At 40.9% G+C, this 21,100-nt stretch overlaps 2 protein-coding genes across 4 annotated transcripts; one reads left to right on the top strand and one right to left on the bottom strand.

The window, feature by feature from the left end:
• Positions 1–114: 114 nt before the first annotated feature.
• Positions 115–4,129, bottom strand: duox2 (dual oxidase 2). Of its 3 annotated transcripts, XM_028586518.1 has the most exons (9): positions 3,455–4,129; positions 2,905–3,042; positions 2,368–2,533; positions 2,189–2,246; positions 1,962–2,096; positions 1,537–1,744; positions 1,235–1,449; positions 934–1,124; positions 115–610 (listed from the first exon to the last, which is right to left on the bottom strand). In XM_028586518.1, exons 3-9 carry the CDS (start codon positions 2,512–2,514, stop codon positions 599–601), a joined length of 966 nt encoding a protein of 321 aa, XP_028442319.1. In that variant the 5' UTR covers positions 2,515–2,533; positions 2,905–3,042; positions 3,455–4,129; the 3' UTR covers positions 115–598. The 3 variants fall into 3 exon arrangements, with proteins under 3 accessions (XP_028442319.1, XP_028442321.1, XP_028442320.1); XM_028586520.1 differs by lacking the exon at positions 2,905–3,042; XM_028586519.1 differs by lacking the exon at positions 2,905–3,042 and having other exon boundaries at positions 2,368–2,527.
• Positions 3,525–19,212, top strand: duox (dual oxidase). Its single transcript, XM_028584532.1, has 33 exons — positions 3,525–3,591; positions 3,682–3,765; positions 3,861–4,025; positions 4,421–4,608; positions 4,794–4,995; positions 7,996–8,162; positions 8,612–8,675; positions 9,060–9,156; positions 9,321–9,411; positions 9,880–9,982; positions 10,218–10,390; positions 10,469–10,644; positions 11,149–11,267; positions 11,380–11,517; positions 11,609–11,722; positions 12,435–12,637; positions 13,249–13,422; positions 13,685–13,910; positions 14,249–14,342; positions 14,436–14,611; positions 14,702–14,771; positions 14,943–14,984; positions 15,477–15,655; positions 15,764–15,994; positions 16,112–16,211; positions 16,300–16,349; positions 16,449–16,576; positions 16,684–16,837; positions 16,976–17,208; positions 17,307–17,465; positions 17,600–17,755; positions 18,371–18,499; positions 18,591–19,212. Exons 1-33 carry the CDS (start codon positions 3,525–3,527, stop codon positions 18,711–18,713), a joined length of 4,575 nt encoding a protein of 1,524 aa, XP_028440333.1. The 3' UTR covers positions 18,714–19,212.
• Positions 19,213–21,100: the final 1,888 nt, after the last annotated feature.

Below are 21,100 nucleotides of genomic sequence, written 5' to 3'. Positions count from 1 at the left end.
TAAGGTGTTGCTACAAAAAAAGTACATACAAACAGACAAGATGCAAATTACCTTTGCCTGAATTAGAGATTAATCAATTGTTCTTATCCAAGCAGTTTAGTATTCATTCTTCCCTTTCGTGTTTTCACATTTATTTTAATCTCAGAAGCTGTGAATAAAGGACGAGGCTGCTCAGGAACTATGCGCACATTAATCCACACTTTGTTGCCATGTGCATGTATTGCAAGAAATCCCAAAGAGGCTATCAAGAGTAATCAATATCACACTATTACTATTTTGTCTCATTTGGCATTGAAAAAAGCAAAAACAACAAAAAGAGTTGAACAATGAGAGACCTATAATCCTTATTGATCCGTGTATAAACACAGTGTATGGATCCCATACAACTTTATATATTGTACTTACAACTAATGCAACATGGAAAGAACTTTACAAATACAACTATGTACAGTTAAATTGTTAATAACACATAACACTTATCAGGCTCGCATAGATAATGAAACAGGTGTGAAATTAGACACTCCATCTGTAACACATTCAGCAAAAATATCTTCAAGTATTGGCTTTTAAAAGGTCCCTGAGGGAAACCAGGATGGCTTCATATATGTTCCTAAGACACAGAAACAAAATCATATTAGTCAATTAGCAGCAAAGGTGGAAATAACTTCCTTAATGTTTTATGGACATGAAAGTGCAGCACTCAGGATTCAGGACGTATATGCTGTAGTGGCTATAATAGCAGTGATTTATTTTATTTTAATCTTGCATCCTTTATTAATACTGCAATGGTCACACAACTGAATATGTATTTTGCAACAATAAATGTATATCAATGTCAAAGTTTTCCAACAAGTTCATAAAAGAACAATGAATAAAGCACTGCTTGTAAAAAAATGACAAAGTAATATTACCCTCTGAGTGTTGCCAACTTACCGCTGTGCCTTTTGATGTCAATGGTAAAATTGTCACGCCATCAAGAAAAACTGAATTCAGGTAGCCCTGCCCATAAGAAACATCCTCATCTTCATAACTGTCGACGCCAACACTGAAAGCCTCTTTCATCTTCTCTGGTATAAGAAAGTTCAACATCACCACCAGAATCCCAATGAGGGTGCACAACACACCTGGAAATCATTTCAATTAGTAGAAATCAACACCCTTCAGCTGGCTCTGTACTGTATATTAGTAAGCATGAGTAACCATATGAAATGAATGTGCAGATTCTTATCTTTACCTGTAGCTAGAGCCAGCCAGAATGAATGGCTGTACTCTGTTTCAAAGGAGTCGGTCCCTATGGAGAAAACGCACTGTGGCACATTCATGATGGTGGAGAAGGAGGCCATGGAGAAGAAGATGAAGGCAGCGGTGGCCATCATCATGTACCCGGCGTACAGAATGACTGGCATGGAGAAGAGGATATTGGTGAGCATCCAGCAGCAAAACGCCGTCCTGTGAAAGTGTGCAGCCATTTTAATTTCAGCTACTTTTAACAACCATCTGCTGGAACTGATAGTATATTAATACAATTTCTGTTACCAGAGGGTTGCAGAGGCGTATCGTCCAGAGTATCTGTACTGAAAGATGAGTCCACATGGGCTGCTCCGGGTGAATTTCTCAGCGATGTACAGGATGGGGTTGGGTAAACCTTTCTCCAGAGCTTCCTCATACTCTTCTTCAATAGTGTCATGCAAGTTGAACATCTCGTTGTAGTCAATGGTCTCATTGAACTGTACAACAGGATTCCCTGAGAGAGAAAACAGGGGCACATTGATGACACCTTAAATATCCCACAAAATGGTGTTGTAGTTTTAAGTTTTTATGACAGAACTTGCGGAAATATCTCATCAGACTATTGAGCAAATATCTTAATCAAAGATCTAAGTTGTTCAAAACATTAAAGCTGCCAGTGTACGAGTGTATCATATACATATCTGCACATAAGAACAGCAACAGTGACTCACCCTTTAGTGTCACATTAATGCCGTACAGTCCAACATGCAAGCCGATGTCAGCGTTAACCACTGCGTTGCTGAAAGACTTGTATGTGGCATTAGTGGTAATTCTGGCCTCAGCCCAGTCATTGGTGAAGTTGAGCGCTGCGGAGAAAGGACACAAAGGTGAGTGATGTTTGCAGAAAAAGGAAAATCTTTGATTTATTAAATGACAATGATGAGAATTAAAAACTCACCCACTATGACCACGCCTATGAACAAGCTGATAATTATTCTAATCATCCAGAACAGCCTCTGACAGGAAGTGAAAGAGCAGGATCAAAATTATTTCAGGCGCATTAAATAAAAAAAGTGACAGAAGGAGACATGAGTATTTTTGCAGTGAGTAATAGCTTATCTGATGCTTTGAACTCACCGACTTCCCTCGTATCCCTGGCAGAATGAGAAGAAGACTGACTGCTAGCACAAGGAAGACCAGAATAATGGTGAGCAAGCAGCCACTGAAGATGAAGGAGGTCCTTTGTAAAGGGTAGAATGGGTAAATGTCATCGTAGAAAGTCATCTTAGCTCCTTAGCTGAACCTAGACAGTGTAACAGAGAAGACAGTGTTAGTGGTGGGGTTCTCAGTTTCCTCCAGATGCAGAGATAAGGTTGTTCCTTACAGATAGGAGATGGGACAATATTCCTGCTGTGTAACATGGCAAATGATTAAGCACAACCATGTCTGACTCATGTAATATCATTTAACGTTCTCTGGCTTTCGGCAAAGAAATTAATGCATCTGTATAATGCACAAAGGCATGCAATTCTATACATCCACGTGACCACGTCAGTCAGTGTAATGCAAATAGGTGCTTTTGATTTTAATACATTTATTTGAACCTAAATGACAAGAAAAGTTTCAAATAAAATCAATCAAGGAAACAAAGAAAATCCAAAAGATTTTTCTTACCCAAAAGTTGAAAGAAGAGGACCAAAGAAGAAGAAGAAGAAGAAGAGAGTGAAGTGTGAATGTTGAGGGAACATACACTTCTTTTATAGTGCCGGTCCCCTTTGTGTTACTGAGGAGGAGGATGCACTGACTGGAACGCTATGGAAAAGAGGTGTGATTAAGAGGTAAGGACCATACCCATTTGGGCAACACAGGTCACATGCAGTTTGTGATAAGCTGTGCAACACATGTTGGCTTTAGTATTGCACCATTCCTCACCTGCACCTGTTCTCCTGCACTATTCTGCACTACATTTCAGCCTCTACAGTGGGTAAGACTCAACTATTTTATCTTCTCCTATCGAACACGAAGTGCTACAGGAAACAGGACCTTTGGATGTCTGCAGTTTACAGACATGACCAAAAGGAACAGTGTTGAAGTTTTGTGTTCATTCAAGCAGACAAAAAGGTGTCAGCTGTAGAATTCCTAGTTTGTCTTTCTAATCAGTGCTAAACCAACAAAGTATATTACATGGAAATATAACAGAAATATGACAGTGAATGTCAGTTACCTTCTTCACTTTTCAGGAGTCCTTCATTCTTCTTGGCTGCAGACTGAGCTGAGGAGCATCTCTCGCATCAATGGATTTGCGTAAGTGGGTTTGGAGTATTTGCGCAGCGGTTGGCTTGGTGCTCATCGTCAGTGAACGTAAGTAGAGTTGTAATTCATTTTCAGAGTCTCTTAACGCAACTCAGTTAACCTAGAAAAAGATGTTTAAACTTGACATGTCTTGAACAGATTCACGCTGTGAAATAACCTGGGAGGTTCGTCGCTTTGACGGCTGGTACAACAGTTTGGGATATCCCAGACGCGGAGCTGTCGGTAAGCTACAGTACAAAGTTGCCAAAGTATGCAGCAGCAGTAGCTCACAGACTGCCAACACACCTGGGCACTTCACTGTGTTTGTGCTCGCGCAGGTTCTCACCTTATGCGCCTCGTGCCCGCGCATTACCGGGACGGAGTCTACCAACCTGTCCAGGAGCCGCTGCTGCCAAACCCCCGCAGACTGAGCCGCCTGCTGGCCGGGGGGCCGTCCGGTCTGCCCTCAACACGCAACCAGACCGTGCTCTCTCTGTTCTTTGGTAAATATCGTGCGTTTTGTAGCATTGGAAAGTAGGCCAGAGACCAAAATTGATAAACAAACTGACCCAAAATGAACTTTTGTTGTGAGGCTGCACCAATATTGCGCACTGATATTTTCCACCCACATCTTACCGAAATGCAGGTGCAGCAACCAACAACCAGGTGTGAGGTTTTAAGTTAATACTTTTACTGTTGCTCATGTAAAAGTTGAATTAAGTATCCAACTTTAAGATGTTAGAAATGTATATAACAAATCAAAGCTTATATTGGCGGATACTAAACCAATGAGATGTTCAGAATCTGAAATGTCTTGTCTGTGAACCCCCAAAAACAAGCATTCAGCATCCAGGTAAATGTTTTTTGTAGTAATGGCTTTATTATTTTTACTTCTCAGGTTATCATGTTTCTTTTGAAATTTTCGACTCAAGAACTCCTGGGTGTCCACCTGAGTTCATAAACATCCCAGTCCCAAAAGGTGACCCTGTCTTTGACCCCACTGGCACTGGAAAAGTCCTGCTGCCCTTCCAGAGAGGACCATGGGACAAAGAGTCTGGCCAGAGTCCCAGTCACCCTCGCACACAGGTATCAATATGAAATAGCATGCTTGTTAATGTAATCACCAACATGCCTCCAGAGACAATCAGTAAATGTGAAGAGTAGGTCAAGTACTGTCACAATTCTGGTGGACACTTTACATTATGTTACCCTACATTTCCCTTTTCCTCAAGTGCAATAATTTGAGAAAAAAACAAATGCATCACATGCAGGTTAACTTGGTGACAGCATGGATTGATGGCAGCTCCATCTACGGCCCCTCCACGTCCTGGTCTGACTCCCTGAGAAGCTTCTCTGGAGGGCTCTTGACTTCAGGCTCTGAGTGGAACATGCCAAATAAGGCCACAGGACACAGTCTCATGTGGAGTGCCGCTGACCCCTCTACAGGAGATCATGGACCCCATGGCCTTTATGGTGAGACATTGTTACTTACAGATTCATTCACATCCGACCTGCACCAAATACTGTTTGCAAATTATTCATTTTATTGTCCACTGAGTACCAGACAGTGGGGTTTATATCATCAGGGGCCTTTTATAAATACGACAGGGGAGCTTTAATATGGGGTTCCATTGGTGCCAAAATTAAGTCAACATGCTACCTATGTCTATGTCTGTCTGTCTACGTCGATTGCTCACGACTCAACTTTTGTTTTTGTCAACTCAACTTACTCCTGTTGTCTGTTGCCCTCCTTGTCATTTGACTGTCGTCTTGCTGTGTCTATGCTGGCAGTGTCATGACTGTGTTGTTCATCGTTGCTTTGTGTTGTTTCTCTCTGTCGTTGCTATGTGTCCTCTTCACTCTCTTGCTTTGTGTTGTTTCACTCTGTTGTGTCGTTGCTATGTGTCGTTTCACTCTGTCGTTGCTTTGTGTTGTTTCACTCTGCAAAGCAACCGAACAGAGTGAAACAGCACATAGTCATGACACTGCCAGCATTGACACAGCAAGACGACAGTCAAATGACAAGCAGGGCAACAGATGACAGGAGTAAGGTGAGTTGACACAGACAAAAGTTGAGTCATGTGAGCAATCGACATAGACAGACAGACAGACATAGACAGTAAGCAGACACATAGACATGGACGAAGACACAGACAGACAGTTAGCATGTCGACTTAATTTTGGCATTAACGGAACCCCATACTTTTACTATAGTGCACTAAATTGACTTCTACTGTATATCATTGATTGACATAATTAACATAATTTCCTCTGTACCTGGAGTGCAGTTCAACCATATAGTTTAGTGTGACTTAGTGGGCCTTATTTTAACGATCTGAAACGCAAGTGAGTAGCTTTGTGGGCGGATCTCGGTGTTGCTATTATACCGGCGGGAAAAATGACTCTTGCGCCCGACGCAAATCTAAAATGGGTTGGTCTGAAGTAGCTAGGTGTGGTTTGGGCATAACGTGCAATAAACCAATCAGAGCGTCATCTCACATTCCCTTTAAAGGAACACGCCGACTTATTGGGAATTTAGCTTATTCACCGTAACCCCCAGAGTTAGACAAGTCGATACATACCCTTCTCATCTCCATGCATGCTGTAATGCTGTCTGACGGCTCCAGTGGCATCAGTCCAGCACAGAACATGCAGGTGAATGGTTCCAGTAATCCTACTGCTCCGAATAAGTGACAAAATAACGCCAACATGTTCCTATTTACATGTTGTGATTTATAGAGTCACAGCGGGTACAAAAAACAAAGTAACATGAGACACAGCCGTCTTCTAACTGTAAACAAACCAGGAACTATATTCTCAGGCGGAAGAATATAGTACTTGGGCGGAGTGATATGCTCGCAGCAAGCCTGTCTGGGAATATAGTTCCCAGTTTGTTTACTGTTAGAAGATGGCTGTGTCTCATGTTACGTTGTTTTTTGTACACGCTGTGACTCTACAAATCACAACATGTAAATAGGAACATGTTGGCGTTATTTTGTCACTTTTGTCACAATTCGGAGCAGTAGGCTAGTTGGAACCAGTTACCTGCAGGATCTGTGCTGGGCTAAGCTAATGCTGGAACTGTCAGACAGCGTTACAGCACACACGGAGATGAGAAGGGTATGTATTGACTTGTCTTACTCTGGGGGTTACGGTGAATAAGCTAAATTCCCAATAAGTCGGCGTGTTCCTTTAAGAGCAGTAATATTTTCCTTTGTAATTATGTATGGTTTGCAAAAATGGTTAACTGCTGCGTCCGTTTAGATGAGAGAAGTGTTTGCGCGTTGTGCACACGCGACATTATGGCCAAGCATGCGCCCCTAAAGTAGCATCTGAATAATGCGCTACTGACTTTAGACTAGCGCCACTGACTTTAGACCAGGTTTTTCCGGGTCAGTGGCGGAATTGTTTTCTGAAACTGCAAAATAGCACCAAGTAACATATGCGCCGGAACACGCCTCCTCTTTTCGCTGAACCGCCCCCTGGAGCGCAAATACATTCCCTATTTTACCGACGTGCGTCTGTGGAGGGAAAAGTCCGCTGTTCGTCGGGTGCAAAATAGGAATGATACATGCGTCGGTGTACAAAGTCAATTGCGCTGAGTGCAAGATAGGGCCCAATGTGTTGTGGGTTGGATGGAGCTCAGCCCAAAAGACATTTATGGCCTTTAAAACCACCAAACTCATCTGCAACGTCTCTTTCCAACTTCACAATAATCCACAGCTCTGCCTCTGATAATTCTCTTCTCCTTAAAACAGTTCTTTTTAGTGAATGAAGGTCATTATTATGCTCACAAACTAGTTGAAATTGCACATAATATATCTCCAAATCTCAGCAAATCACACTGAACTATGCATTTCATTCAAAATGAGATTACATGTGTTTTAGTGTCTGTTTGGATGAACAACACTTTTAAACAATCTGAAATCTGAACTGTCTAATACATTGTATGTGGTAATGCCCACCCAATCGACACTGCAAGCAGCTGAAAACAAGCATATTATTATTTCACATACAGGTCAGCACAGGTTGCACCCTGTGAGGCTTAGTCAATAGAGGCCCTCCCTGACGTGTGTTATGACTCTTTAATTATTGTGTAAATGGCTTGTCACACTGACCAAAGTAAATCCCTCTTTCTATAGCATAGAGGATGCCGTTCAGGTGTCATGAAACCAGTGTTTGTTGCTTGTGTTGTTAAAGGTGTGTAGTTATTATCTGGGGTGGAGGTGCAGGATCTTCTCCTGTTGTTACCGCACTATTGTCAAATCCTTAAAAACAAACAGCCAACTTATTATTCCATTAGTGGTTAGAGATGTTCATCAGTCGCTGCAATGGGAGTGTGACACTATGGCAAAAAGTTTTAGCATTCTGTATAAAAACACGTTACAGCCTATTCTCTGTTTATTGGGTGATGTTGATTCATATGTAGGGAGAGCAGAATTCCCTATAATTTGTGCCATCTTCTGTGTCCAGAGTTGGGAAATGCCTGGGGGAATGAGAACATTTTCACAGCAGCAGAGGGGATTATCTGGTTTCGCTACCACAATTATGTAGCCTCCAAACTGCATGAGGAACACCCAGAGTGGTCAGACGAAGAGCTGTTTCAAAACGCCAGGAAGACCGTTGTGGCCACATTCCAGGTAGAAGGAAAAGTCTTCATGTAATCCTCTCGCTCCTCAGGTGCTGATTTAATATGCACTCTGAAGAGAGCGAAGTTGCATCAACGCCAGGTGGTCGTGATTTTATGGATGAAATTGATGGTTTTAGTTTAAGGGTGAATGCATCATCGCTCACTTGTTTGATTAGTTGAGTCTGTCCTCTGCAAAAACTTTCCTAACAACACCCCACACATGTTACTTTTTCTTCTTCTACTGAAAACACAAGCAATAAACTACAATCAAACTATATGTTTGGTTAAATCCCAAATAACAAGCTACAATTCTAAAAAATATTTTTTTTATATAAAGAAACCATCAAAAAAGGGGCAAAATCATATATATATATTACCATCAAACATACAATCATGTTGAGATTTAGTGTGGATTCACTAAAGCTGCAATAACTTTTATCCCTCCTATTTTCCACATAGAATATTGCTCTCTATGAATGGCTGCCTGGATATCTTGGAGACAAAAAGCTTCCTCCTTACCCAGGTAAGACTCAGCCAGAGTGCGTGTGCGTACAAGTGGAGGGGAACAGGTAATGCACTGGTGACCACAAGCCGTGGTGAGGTGAGCTATCGTTGTCGGTGTTTGACAAATATGTGCTCTGTCAGCAAAGCATCACACTGAGTCTCCTTCTTCTGCTGAATAAGCACCCACAGTTGAAGAAAGTTAACATACAATGGTCAGATGAGCCCATCACCTTAATAACTCTTCATGTCATATCTATATTGCTTTTTTGTTACCTCACATTGGCTATTCGGATGATAGTATAGATTGTTTGCATGCATAAGGGTTGTTTCTAATTCAGCTTGTAGGTTATTTTGTTGTTCTTCTATTGTTTGGATTATGTGATGATGATTTATCTGTATGCAGGTTACCAGAAGTTTGTTGATCCAGGGATCTCTCCTGAGTTCCAGGCTGCTGCCATAGGATTTGGCATCACTATGGCCCCACCTGGTGTTTACATGAGGTATTATTCTTTTTTCTCCTGGCACTGGAAAATCAAAGTAAGTTAGTTAAGTTGAGTGTAATATCAATATTCAGCTGTGAACAGTGCCAGACACCATCTAAAATACAGTATGAACTAACTATTAGAAATAAAACCCTCCACATCTGCTCTCCTTTTTCCTATAGAAACAGAACCTGCCATTTTCAGAAAATTGTCAATATAGACGGCAGCTTATCACCAGCAATGCGTCTTTGTAACAGCTTTTGGAAACGTCAGGTATATCATGGTCCTACTTTTCACACATTTTCATAAGAGTGTATGGAAGGATTTGACAGTAAATTCACTGTTGAATCAGGATGCAGGAAAGTAAAACAATGTGTGTCTCTGAGCACAAATGGGGCCGTTAGTAGAAATGTTGTGCCAGTTTTTAAATTACAAATCACTTTACTTTACTATGTATTTCTGTGGTAGAAAGCATAGTTTTTTGTGGGGCACAGTCTATCAAGTCTTAAACTGAATATATTACTCTTTGATAAAGAGAGTTACATGCTTCATTTTGTAAATGGACTGTATTTATATAGCCCATTAACAACTACTCAAAGTGCTTTAACATAGTAGAGGAACCATTCACCAGTCACACACATTCATACACATGCCTCGGCCAAGGATGCCATACAAGGTGCCACCTGCTCAGCTGATTATTAGCAGTATTATATATTAATGCTTTTGTCATTTTGTTTCTAGAGTGACAGTGTGAAGAGTAGCCAGGATGTAGACAACCTCCTCATGGGCATGGCTTCCCAGATTGCAGAGAGAGAAGACAACATTGTTGTTGATGACCTGAGAGGTGTTTAATCACTCTTATTAACTGCATGTCACTGGAACTGGTTTTCACATGCAAGGCCTTGCAATTTGCCTTGGTGTTGTGTTGCAGAAAATACCACAAAAAGCACCACAAAAGTCAAGCAATTATAAATATAAAAAAGAAATTTACAATAACATTACTCAGCATATCATTTAATCAAACATATTCAAGTCATAAACGAATATGCGCTGCTTTGATCTGATTTCCACCCTGACAGACTTCATGTACGGACCCCTGAGGTTCAGCCGGACAGATCTGGTGGCCATGACCGTCCAAAGAGGAAGAGACTTTGGCCTACGTAGTTACACTGAGATCAGAAAAGCACTGGATCTGCCTCCTGTCAAGACATTTGAAGACATACATCCTGAGCTCAACAGCAACAACCCACAGGTAAAGTCTTTCAACAAAGAATGATCAAACTGCTTAAAAGAGTTTAACAGTAATCCTGTGTGTTCTTGTGTCCAACAGTTGCTCCACGATATTGCAGAACTGTACAATGGAGACATCTCAAAACTGGAGCTCTTCCCTGGAGGCCTGCTGGAGTCTCTTGATGGACCGGGTGAAGTTTTCGCCACCATAATCATGGACCAGTTTGAACGCATCAGAAACGGAGACCGCTTTTGGTTCGAGAACAAACAGAATGGGTAAGCTCCTCTTTGAAGGTTTTTCAAAATAAAAACAGCTGTAATAGTATCTGATCTTACAGTATTGTGTGATGTGGTGGAAATTGTATTACATAGGGTGAGATCTGAAATAAGGCTTCACTCAACAAAGTCTTTTAAGTATTTATTATTTGTGCAAAGAAGGTTCAGTTCATCAGGAGAGTCTGAGAGAATGAACAAAGAGTTTTGGGAGAGCATCATCCCTATCTAGTTTCTACAAGGCTGAAAGCAAAGGGCAGGAGGGAAAGTCTGGTCTGAACCAGTTCTGACTATTAGGGAATAGCAACATGTGGAATTCCAAGGTCAAGGAGCACTAACACATCTTCTACTTGGGAACATTTGTGCTGAAGGCAGAAACTGTGAAATGTTTAAGCAATAGAACAACAAACCTGTAATTTACCATTAATAAAACAACAAAAGTGTAAATTACCATTACAGTGATGCCAATTCTCTTACTACAGTTGTGTTCTTTGGGGTGTCTTCCAGTTTGTTCACACATGAGGAGATCCAAATGATCCGCAACGTGACCTTTCATGATGTCCTTATCGCAGTCACAAATGCAGAAGCCACTGATATACAAAATAATGTGTTCTTCTGGAAGGATGGTAAAAACGTGTATTTTATTTTTGATTCATAAACAAACAAGGCTTTCATTCGAATCAGTGATAAAATATTTAAAGCTTGGATTGAAAAAAAATGGTCTCTCTGTTGTCCTAGGTGACCCTTGTCCTCAGCCTACACAGCTGAATGCATCAATGCTCCATCCCTGCACCAATGCCACCAAACTTAATTACTTTGATGGGAGCAAAGCTGGCTTTGGGATATTTATCATTGTTCTGTTCCTCTTTCCTGTTGGTCAGTATCACACTCACAAATCCATCTCTTTTGGCACAGCAATAATACTGATTTCACTCATCAGCAGTTTTGTTGATAATTTTACTTTCAGTTAGTTTTCTGGTGGCCTGTATGGTGGCGTATCTCCGCAAGTACAGATACAGGAAGTTCCAGAGAAGAAGAAAAGATGGTGACAGAACAGAGGAGTCAGCTGTGGGAATCACTGGTACGAAATCTGTGTGATTAAAAAAATCTAAAATAAAATACTTCTATTATGTCTAATGTTAGTAAAAACATAATATCTATGAGTCAGATTTTGTTTCAAATATTTTTATTTTGAAGCTTAATCTCAAAAATCAAGTTACATTTTTACAGTATACAAACAAAGATAAGGAAGGGAAATAAAGATAAATAAATAACTAAATAAAAACTAAAAACTAAAAAACAAGAGGCCCCACCCCGGACTGCGATCAGGAAACTGCTTGTCCTGTGAGATAAGATTCCAAAGGTTGCCAAATGTTCTCAAAGTCTTTTAGTTTGTCCTTAAGGATGAACCTGATCCTCTCAAGGTGGAGTGTGTCCATCATCTCCGTGAGCCATGTCTTCAGTGTTGGTCCCTCTTTATTTTTCCAGAATAAGAGGATACACTTCTTTGCAGTGAGAATTCCGGCCTGCAGAAGCAATTATGTATGCCACATAGGTATCAACACAATTGTAAAACTGAGCTGATAATATGGATTAAAGTGTTAATGACCTTCCTAGATTTACATTCTGTCAGCTTCAAAACCCAACTCATAAACACTAGACAAATTGACCAATAATCAGTTATTCACTGGTGACAGTGAAACCAATCTGGTAGTTTCTGTTTTTTACACCTGTCCTCTTCATCATCTAGAATCCTTTCTTGCACCTGGTCTCATTCTGCTTTTGCTCTGCAGCCTTCGAGTGGCAGGGCCATAAAGAACCCCTGCATCCTGTCAGCGTGGAGGTCGATGAGAAGAGGAGGCTGCAGGTCTTTGACAGATCTGGGTCCACTCATCGCTGCCTCAATCTGGGCAACCAGGACTACCTAGACGTCCTTCTCTCCAACGACCGGCACCATAAAGCTCTGCTGCTTAAAGTTATAAAAGAGTACGACCTGGTGAGCAGGGGGTGGTTTGCACTAGAGATGTTCCGAAACCAATTCTGATACCGGAACTTGTGAAACATGAACACAAATACATACAGAGATTACAGAGATTGCAGCATAACCTTCTTTCGTTATCTATTATGACAGTCATAATGGAAAAATAACATAAATAAACTACTTTAAGGTAGATCTTTTTCAGAGATAAATTACATGGTTTAGGATCAGTGCATATACTTGCATACTCATAGATACTGATACTAGCAATTTATGCATTATCGTAGGCATTTACGATACTGGTATCGGAACAACTCTAGTTTGCAACTTCAGGTTCTTGATCTGGAAAAGCAGCTGCAGTCTGATTGAAGTTGTAGAACAAAAGGGGTTTTGAAAAATATTGCTGCTGCTGCATCTTGTGTAAGCATAAACAACCAATTTCTGTGTTCACATTTAAGTATTTTTGCAGTTTAAGCACATCCAGCTTGCTCACTTTTCTCAGTGAAGTTTCTTCTACTCATATTTTTCAACTCATCCAATCGTTGATGCAAGCATGATTCTGCAGATGTATCTAAATCACTTTTTATCTTACTTCACTCCTGTTTTTCTTCTCCTGTCTGCACATCCAGGTGTTGTTTTTTGATGATGAGAGCAAACGTGCAGCGTTTGTCAAGCAGGTGACAGACATCGGGCAGGAGATTAGAGTGACGGAGATGAGAGAGAGGGAGCTGCTGAAGGAGGCTTTAACCAAAGAGCAGAGGGCTCCGATTGTGGAAACTTTCATTCGACATGCTTTTTCTAAGGTACCATCAGGCTCTGGATGTTTACCTCAGCCTCCGCTCTGTTACAGCTGCAGCAGCTTTAAGCTCAGCCACAAAATGTCGTCAATCCTTGTTTGAGGTCGAATTAGGTCCAACCTCCAGCCAAAAGAACTAATTGTTGGTTTTGATGGTGACCTCATCTGTGATGGACATACAGTATAGTAACCTCAGTTAGCGTCGGTGATATTACTAATGACACTATGGTGACATATAATCTGTCCCTCACTGTCCCTCTGGTGCACAGGTCTTGGAAATTGAGAAGTGTGACGCTGGGGACATGAGTGGCGTTTCCTACAAGAAAGCCAAAGAGGTTCTCCAGTGCGAGCTGACAGCGTCTGAGTTTGCTGATGCACTGGGCCTCAAGTCTGACTCCTTATTTGTAGACTCCATGTTCACATTAGCTGATAAAGATGGAAACGGTTACCTCTCCTTCCAAGAGTTTCTTGATGTGATGGTTATCTTTATGAAAGGTAAAATTCATGACTCCAAAATGCTGTAGCTGTTTTGTGTGCCTAAGCCACCTAAACACTGCATTACATGTACATCTGAAAATGCTGCAGTTGGAGGATTTTGGTTCAGATTGAGTGAGGTGGAATTTCAGCACTAATTTAATATAACAAAACAGATGCTCATATATTTGTCCATTTCATTCCAGGTTTTATAGACTGATGTTATGTAGATTTAGATAGCAAGGAGTAAGCAATAGACTACATGAATGGCATGTTGAAAGAAAGTTGATGTCATTAACCAGTAAACAGCATTAGTCTAGTCCTACATTATGTCATTGATGAGGTTTGTGTTCAACCAGGGTCTCCTGAGGAAAAATCCAAAATGATGTTCTCCATGAACGACATCGGTGGAACTGGTTTCTTATCAAAAGAAGAATTTGCCAGGATGCTCAGGTTTGATTGATTTTTCCATTTTTTTCTTTAATGACTGCACCTAGTCTTTATTTCTGTCTGATGGTTCATCTTCGCCCTTTTGATGTGCTGCAGGTCTTTCATTGAAATCTCCAACGGTGCTTTGTCAAAGAGCCAGGCGGAGGACGGCATCAAGGCCATGATGCAGGCCGCAGGTTTTGATGACAAGGAGAAACTCACATGGGAGGACTTCCATTTCCTCCTGCGGGACCACGAGAAAGAGCTGCAGTTTGCCCAACTCAATGTCAAAGGTTGGAGAAAGTTTTGTCTTAGATTAGCCTTTTTTCTAATCCTTTCTCTGACCTTGTCTGAGGAAATCAATGTGTCTGCTGTGCGTGCAGGGATGGAGAAACAGGGCAAGAAGTGGCTGAGTCGAGACCAGAGGGTGTCCTTCATCTGTCCAGGAAACAGGTCAGAGAACAGGACACACAGGCTGTAATCACTCATCCAGATCACAAATAAAACAACTGTTCCTTGCCACTATGGATAAGAACAATGATCCACTAGCTTTGTCACTTACTCATTTCATCCCAAGTGACCATTGTGTCCCAGCTTACAATATTATAAATTTTTTGTTTGCAGCAACATCAAGACAGATGGACCGGAGATACGCAGACGGAAAAGGTTTATTGTCTTGTTTGATTTTTCTGCTCCTGTAAATTACTTTCTGAAGGAAGAATAAGAAATACTAAGACAGATAAGATGTCTGACAATGGACCAGACTTACTATATAGAAGTTAAACATATTAGTACTATCTATTTTGTCTCACAGTACAGTTACTGAAATGGGTTTAAAAAAAATACATCTTAGTTACTTTTTCATGAGTTTTTTTTCTAGTATTTATGTGTTCAGGAAACTGTGGTTGTGTGGAAAACCATGGCAGCTTGTAGTTTACCAAAATGTTTAGAAATGTATGAACTTGTACATATAAAGTAACTGCTTTTGAGTCTCTCCAACTACAAAGGCTTCACATTACAAAGTTTAAAAAAAAGTCACACCCTACTTCCTCTGTAGTTTTGGGTGACCTGAATATGGTCAAAACCTAAACAGCTAAATGATAGGCAGAACAACAAGCATCGACTGTATCCAAGTCTAATGGATTTGAATATTTTCAGGTCAAGTGTCAACACTCCAAATGTCTATGTGAAGCCCAAGCGTGAGCAGTACATAAGGAACCCAATCCAGAAGAAGATCCAGCACTTCAAACGTTTCATTGAGAATTATCGGCGTCATATCGTCTGTTTTATCGTTGTGTACGGCATTGCGGCTGGTGTGGCACTTGAAAGATGTTACTGTGAGTAGAAATCGTTCTTCTCCTTGTTCAGCTTCCCTCTTTACCTTCAGCATCATACCTTTCTGGTCAGCGTGAGCCTTTTCTAAGCTGATTAATAATTGTTTTCAGACTACGGTTTGCAGGCCGATTCTACCGGTATCCCCGAGACTTCAGTGGTGGGTATCATTGTCTCCCGTGGCTCGGCCGCCGCCATCTCCTTCTTGTTTCCCTACATGCTCCTCACTGTGTGTCGCAACCTCATCACACTGGGCCGAGAGACATTCCTCAACCGATACATCCCCTTCGACGCTGCCATCGATTTCCATCGCTTCATGGCGATGACTGCCATCCTCCTTTCAGGTTGGTAGACCGGAGGAGATGATAGCTGATAGAGATGATGGAAAGTTAAGTTCTGATATCTTTACATGTTTACATTTTACTAGTGTGAGCTCACTCTTTTTTTTATTCTGAATGTAGTTGTTCATAGTTTGGGCCATGTGGTCAACATCTACATCTTCTCCATCAGCGACCTCAGCATCCTGTCTTGTCTGTTTCCCAAAGTCTTATCCAACAACGGGTATTGTTAGAAATTTCTGCCTGACTTTAGCAGACATTTGTACACTTTGCGGAGTTATGTTCGCTGATTTACACTGTTTTCATTTTAGGTCTGAGCTCCCTCTGAAGTGGTTCTGGTGGTTCTTTCAAACTGTCCCAGGTATCATAGGAATCTGATTTTAGACCTTCAGTGGTACATAGACTGCTTGTTATGTTCTGCAATAATTCTGTTTTTTGCTCTTTTTGGTCCTTTTCCTAGGAATGACTGGTGTCTTGCTTCTTTTTACTTTTGCATTTATGTATGTTTTTGCCTCACACTATTTCCGTCGCATCAGCTTTCAAGGATTTTGGATCACCCATTACCTCTACATTGTCGTGTACATTTTAGTAAGTACTTTTTGGACTAAAAAGACCCCAAATGTACTCTGTAGTCATGTGGCTTTCATTATGAGAGGCTGTTTTTATGAATAGTGTGATGCTGGCTTTATCAACAGACAGTTGTTCATGGCAGTTTTGCCCTGCTCCAAGAGCCCCGTTTCTACATCTACTTAATTCCACCTGCATTGCTCTTCCTGCTGGACAAACTGATCAGCTTGAGCAGGAAGAAGCTGGAGATCCCGGTGGTCAGAGCTGAGCTGCTGCCTTCAGGTGACACTTAGCATCTTCTAGAAATTCTTTAAAATGTCTTGTTATTCTCTGCCTCTCCTTATTTTAGTCTTTGCTAACTAATTTGCACTTTTCGGTGCACATTCAAGTTCACACTTCCCTCGGCTGTCCTACCTGTAGGTGTGACACATCTGGAATTCAAGCGACCACAGGGCTTTGTGTACCGTTCAGGCCAGTGGGTTCGTATTGCATGCCTGATGTTGGGCACAGATGAGTACCACCCATTTACACTGACGTCAGCCCCGCACGAAGAAACCTTGAGCCTGCACATCCGAGCTGTGGGGCCCTGGACCAGCCAGCTCAGAGACCTCTACACCGAAGAAAGCCTGCTTGAGCTCGGAGCCTATCCAAAGGTAGGTTTAAGCATTATTCTGTGTGTGTAATTAGTTTAATCTGCTTCTCCATTCTTTGTCCTTTTATGACACTGATATTCATAATTTATTTCATCAAGCTGTACTTGGATGGCCCGTTTGGTGAGGGCCATCAGGAGTGGACTGACTTTGAGGTGTCTGTTCTGGTGGGAGGAGGAATTGGAGTCACCCCGTTCACGTCCATCCTAAAAGACCTGGTGTTCAAGTCCTCCATCAAGGCCAAGATTCAATGTAAAAAGGTGCTGCTTAAATTCAAACAGCCCACCATACATTTTGTCTTGAATCCTTCCCTGAAGCATTATTTATTTGTATAAGAAGCCCCCTCAATCTCTTTCTCTCTATTCTCTCTCTAACATTTACTGATTATTTGAAGGTGTACTTCATCTGGGTGACACGTACACAGCGTCAGTTTGAGTGGGTGTCAGACATCATCAGAGAGGTGGAGGAGATGGACACCCAGGAACTGGTCTCTGTCCACACTTACATCACTCAAGTGGCTGAAAAGTTTGACCTCCGCACCACCATGCTGGTAAGACCTGCAGTCACCACTTCCAAGCGTAGAAATAGAAAGTGGACTGAAATTCTACTAAATATTTAACAAACATTCATTTTAATGTTGACTTCTAAATACGTGCCTTGTATATTACAGGAATAGTTTAACATTTTGAGACATATTTCATGCTGGGAGTTAGATGAGAAGATTGATACCACTCTCATGTCTGTACAGTAAATATGAAACTACAGCCAGCACACAGCTCACGTTATATCTTGTTTGTTTAATCTGTTAAAAAAATAAATAAATAAAAAAAAGGACTCAAATAGTCACTGTGGCCAGCTAAGAAATATCTGTGTACGTAACCTCCTATGAAATGTTAATTACTGAGTTTTACAGGTGATGGTAGGAAGGATTTTGTCACCTTTAGACAAAACCATGCTAGCTATTTTTCCACATTGTCTAGTCTTTATGCTAAGCTAAGCGACTGCTGGATGTAGTTTCATATTTAGCATACAGAGTGTCATTGATCTTCTCATTTAACTCTCGGGAAGAAGGCCAATAGCGTATTTCCCTAAACAGTTCCTTTAATATTTAATAATAATGAAATCCAATAATGACCGCTCAGCCTTGTCTTTGATGTGTGGACAGTATGTGTGTGAGCGCCACTTTCAGAAGGTGTGGAGCCGCAGTCTTTTCACTGGCCTGCGGTCCGTCACTCACTTCGGCCGGCCGCCCCTGGTTTCCTTTTTCAGCTCACTGCAGGAAGTTCACCCCGAGGTCAGTCGTTCATCTATCTTCATCTAACTCGTGTTTGTCTGAAACATTGCCCAATACACTGTCCTACTTATCAATTTATTATTTTCTGTAGGTGGGTAAAATCGGTGTATTCAGCTGCGGACCACCTGGACTGACCAAGAACGTAGAGAAAGCTTGCCAGCAGATGAACAAAAGGGATCAGGCTCATTTTCTACATCACTATGAGAACTTCTAACGTGTCCTCAGCACTGGACTACCTGGTTACAGAAGGAAAGATCAGCCAATTTACTCTGTAGAAACGAGCTACTGCAGCAGTTACTGACAAAATCACAGAGCCAATGTAGGAAGTCTTGATTTTATGTAATGTTGAGTGAAAGATATTTTTTGCCTACTGGTTAAATGCCTTCTACTTTACATGATCTGTATTCTCTAATCATTAATATTATTGTTGCAATTATTTCATTATTATATCAGTTGAGGATGGGAAATTTTATATAATATAAAAATACAGAATTGTATTCACAAGTTATACCTAATCGTGCATCATGTGAGTTTTTATTTGCTGTTTGACTCAGCGATGTAACTGGAGTTTGCTGGAGTTTGTGCTTTTGTTTGAAATATCTGTAACAAATGAATTCACATTTTAGCACCTCAGCAGCTGTAATGAGGGAGGGACACCCAATGCTATTTTATTTTCCCCAACAACATTATTTTGCCAGTTTGGGGATCAAACTGCTGACCATCTTGTCCCAAGCCATTGTGATTAATAAAAGGATGTACTTTCCCATTCTGTAACAATAAAAATCTTGAGACTCACTGTATAACCACATCAATGCAATTTACCGACTAAAAGAGTATTGCACCGATGCAGCATTGCACTCCTATACTATTGTCAGACTCACGATAGACAATTAAAACGTTTTGTATTGTGCTCTGTATTGTGACATTAAAATTGTCAAAAATACCTTAGAGCTCAGAGGGTAATACAGTAATATGGGAGACCTTTTACCATACCTTACTGTAATGGCATGCAGATATCCAACAATTATTCTGTTCTCCAAGTTGTTCAAGTAACAACTACATTTTGCAGCTATCAGTATAAGCTTTATCTAATGACACTTTACTTTCACTTGTACAGCTGCAAAACAAATGCTCTGGCATGGTAGTCCAGTCCAAGTCAAACAAGTTGAGTCATAAGGTCAGTAATGTACGATTGATTTTATGTTATTAATATCTTGTGCTTTTGTTTGAAGTGAATGCAGAGATTTAAAAGTCAATATCATGGCTGCCTTGTGAAACGTCCAAAATCCACAAGCTTACTCATCCACAGAAGTACTTTTTCTATTTGTATATTTTGTTTGACTTTCATCTGAGTGGCACGAGTAAAGAGACTGCACTTCAGCCTAAGGACATGTATTCAAGTGTGTGTGTGTGTGTGTGTGTGTGTGTGTGTGTGTGTGTGTGTGTGTGTGTGTGTGTGTGTGTGTGTGTGTGTGTGTGTGTGTGTGTGTGTGTGTGATCTGGCAAAGACATCCACTGAATTGATATAATATAAATAGTTAATTTAATATAGCACCTTTTACAGAATAAAGAGTGCTTCACGAGAGAAAAAATATTAAAAATTAGACAAAAAAAACTGTGAAAAGAACATGCAATAAAACAATAAAATAATTTTTAAAAAAAACTTAAAAACCAAACAAATTACAAACATTAGAACAAAGGCCAGTTTAAATAGGTGAGTTTTCAGCTACTTATTAAAAGTGTCAACAGAGACCAAAGATCGTATGACAATAGGAAGGGCATTTCACAGTGTTGGAGCCACCACTTCAAAGGCATGGTCACCTTTTGGTTTTAGTTGAATGTGAGGGACAACCAGTAAGCCTTGCTCAGGAGACCTAAGGGACATACTGGTAATATAAGGATGGAGCTGGTCAGAGATGTACGCAGGTGCCTGACCATGCAAGGCTATCTGGCAGAAGAAGAACCTTAAAATGAATCCTGAACTTGATAGGAAGTCAATGTAAAGAGGATAAGGAGTGATGTTAGTCGTCCTGCTGGACCTGGTCAACAGCCTGCAGCAGCATTCTGGACCAGTTGTAGACGGTCCAATGATGACTTGCTGAGGCAAGTAAAAAGGGAATTGCAGTATTCCAGCCGGGATTATACTTGTATAAACGCATGAATGATCATCTCTAGCATTAAGTGTCTTTGAGTGAGACATTATACAACTAGTGGTCCCAGAGGCACCAGGAAGTTTCCCCATATACAAAAAAAGTAGAAAGAAATACAGAAATGTACAGTATATGCTGCAATTACAATCATATCAGTTGCCATATCTTTATATACAGACTATGGTTGCAATTACAAGAATCAACCTGCAAGGTAATGTAACAGTTTTTCTTAACCTTTATTTACTCAGGGTAGTTTCACTGGGAGCTCATTCGGTAACGCCCTGCTCCTTTCACACAGTTACACACATTTATCACACAAATCCACTGGCCATCAGGCCATGTAACACCATTGCTGGCATTCCTGGCATACAAGGCCCTACACAATTATACCCCCACGTACCTCACTGACCTCTGGAAGTTTACCCCCCTGCCCGCTCACTGAGATCCTCCT

This window comes from Perca flavescens, chromosome 8 (genome assembly GCF_004354835.1).
Source record: "Perca flavescens isolate YP-PL-M2 chromosome 8, PFLA_1.0, whole genome shotgun sequence".
In the NCBI taxonomy this organism is placed as follows: Eukaryota; Metazoa; Chordata; class Actinopteri; order Perciformes; family Percidae; genus Perca; species Perca flavescens.
The sequence above is the reverse complement of the archived record's forward strand: the minus strand, read 5'-3'. Positions and strand labels throughout refer to the sequence as shown.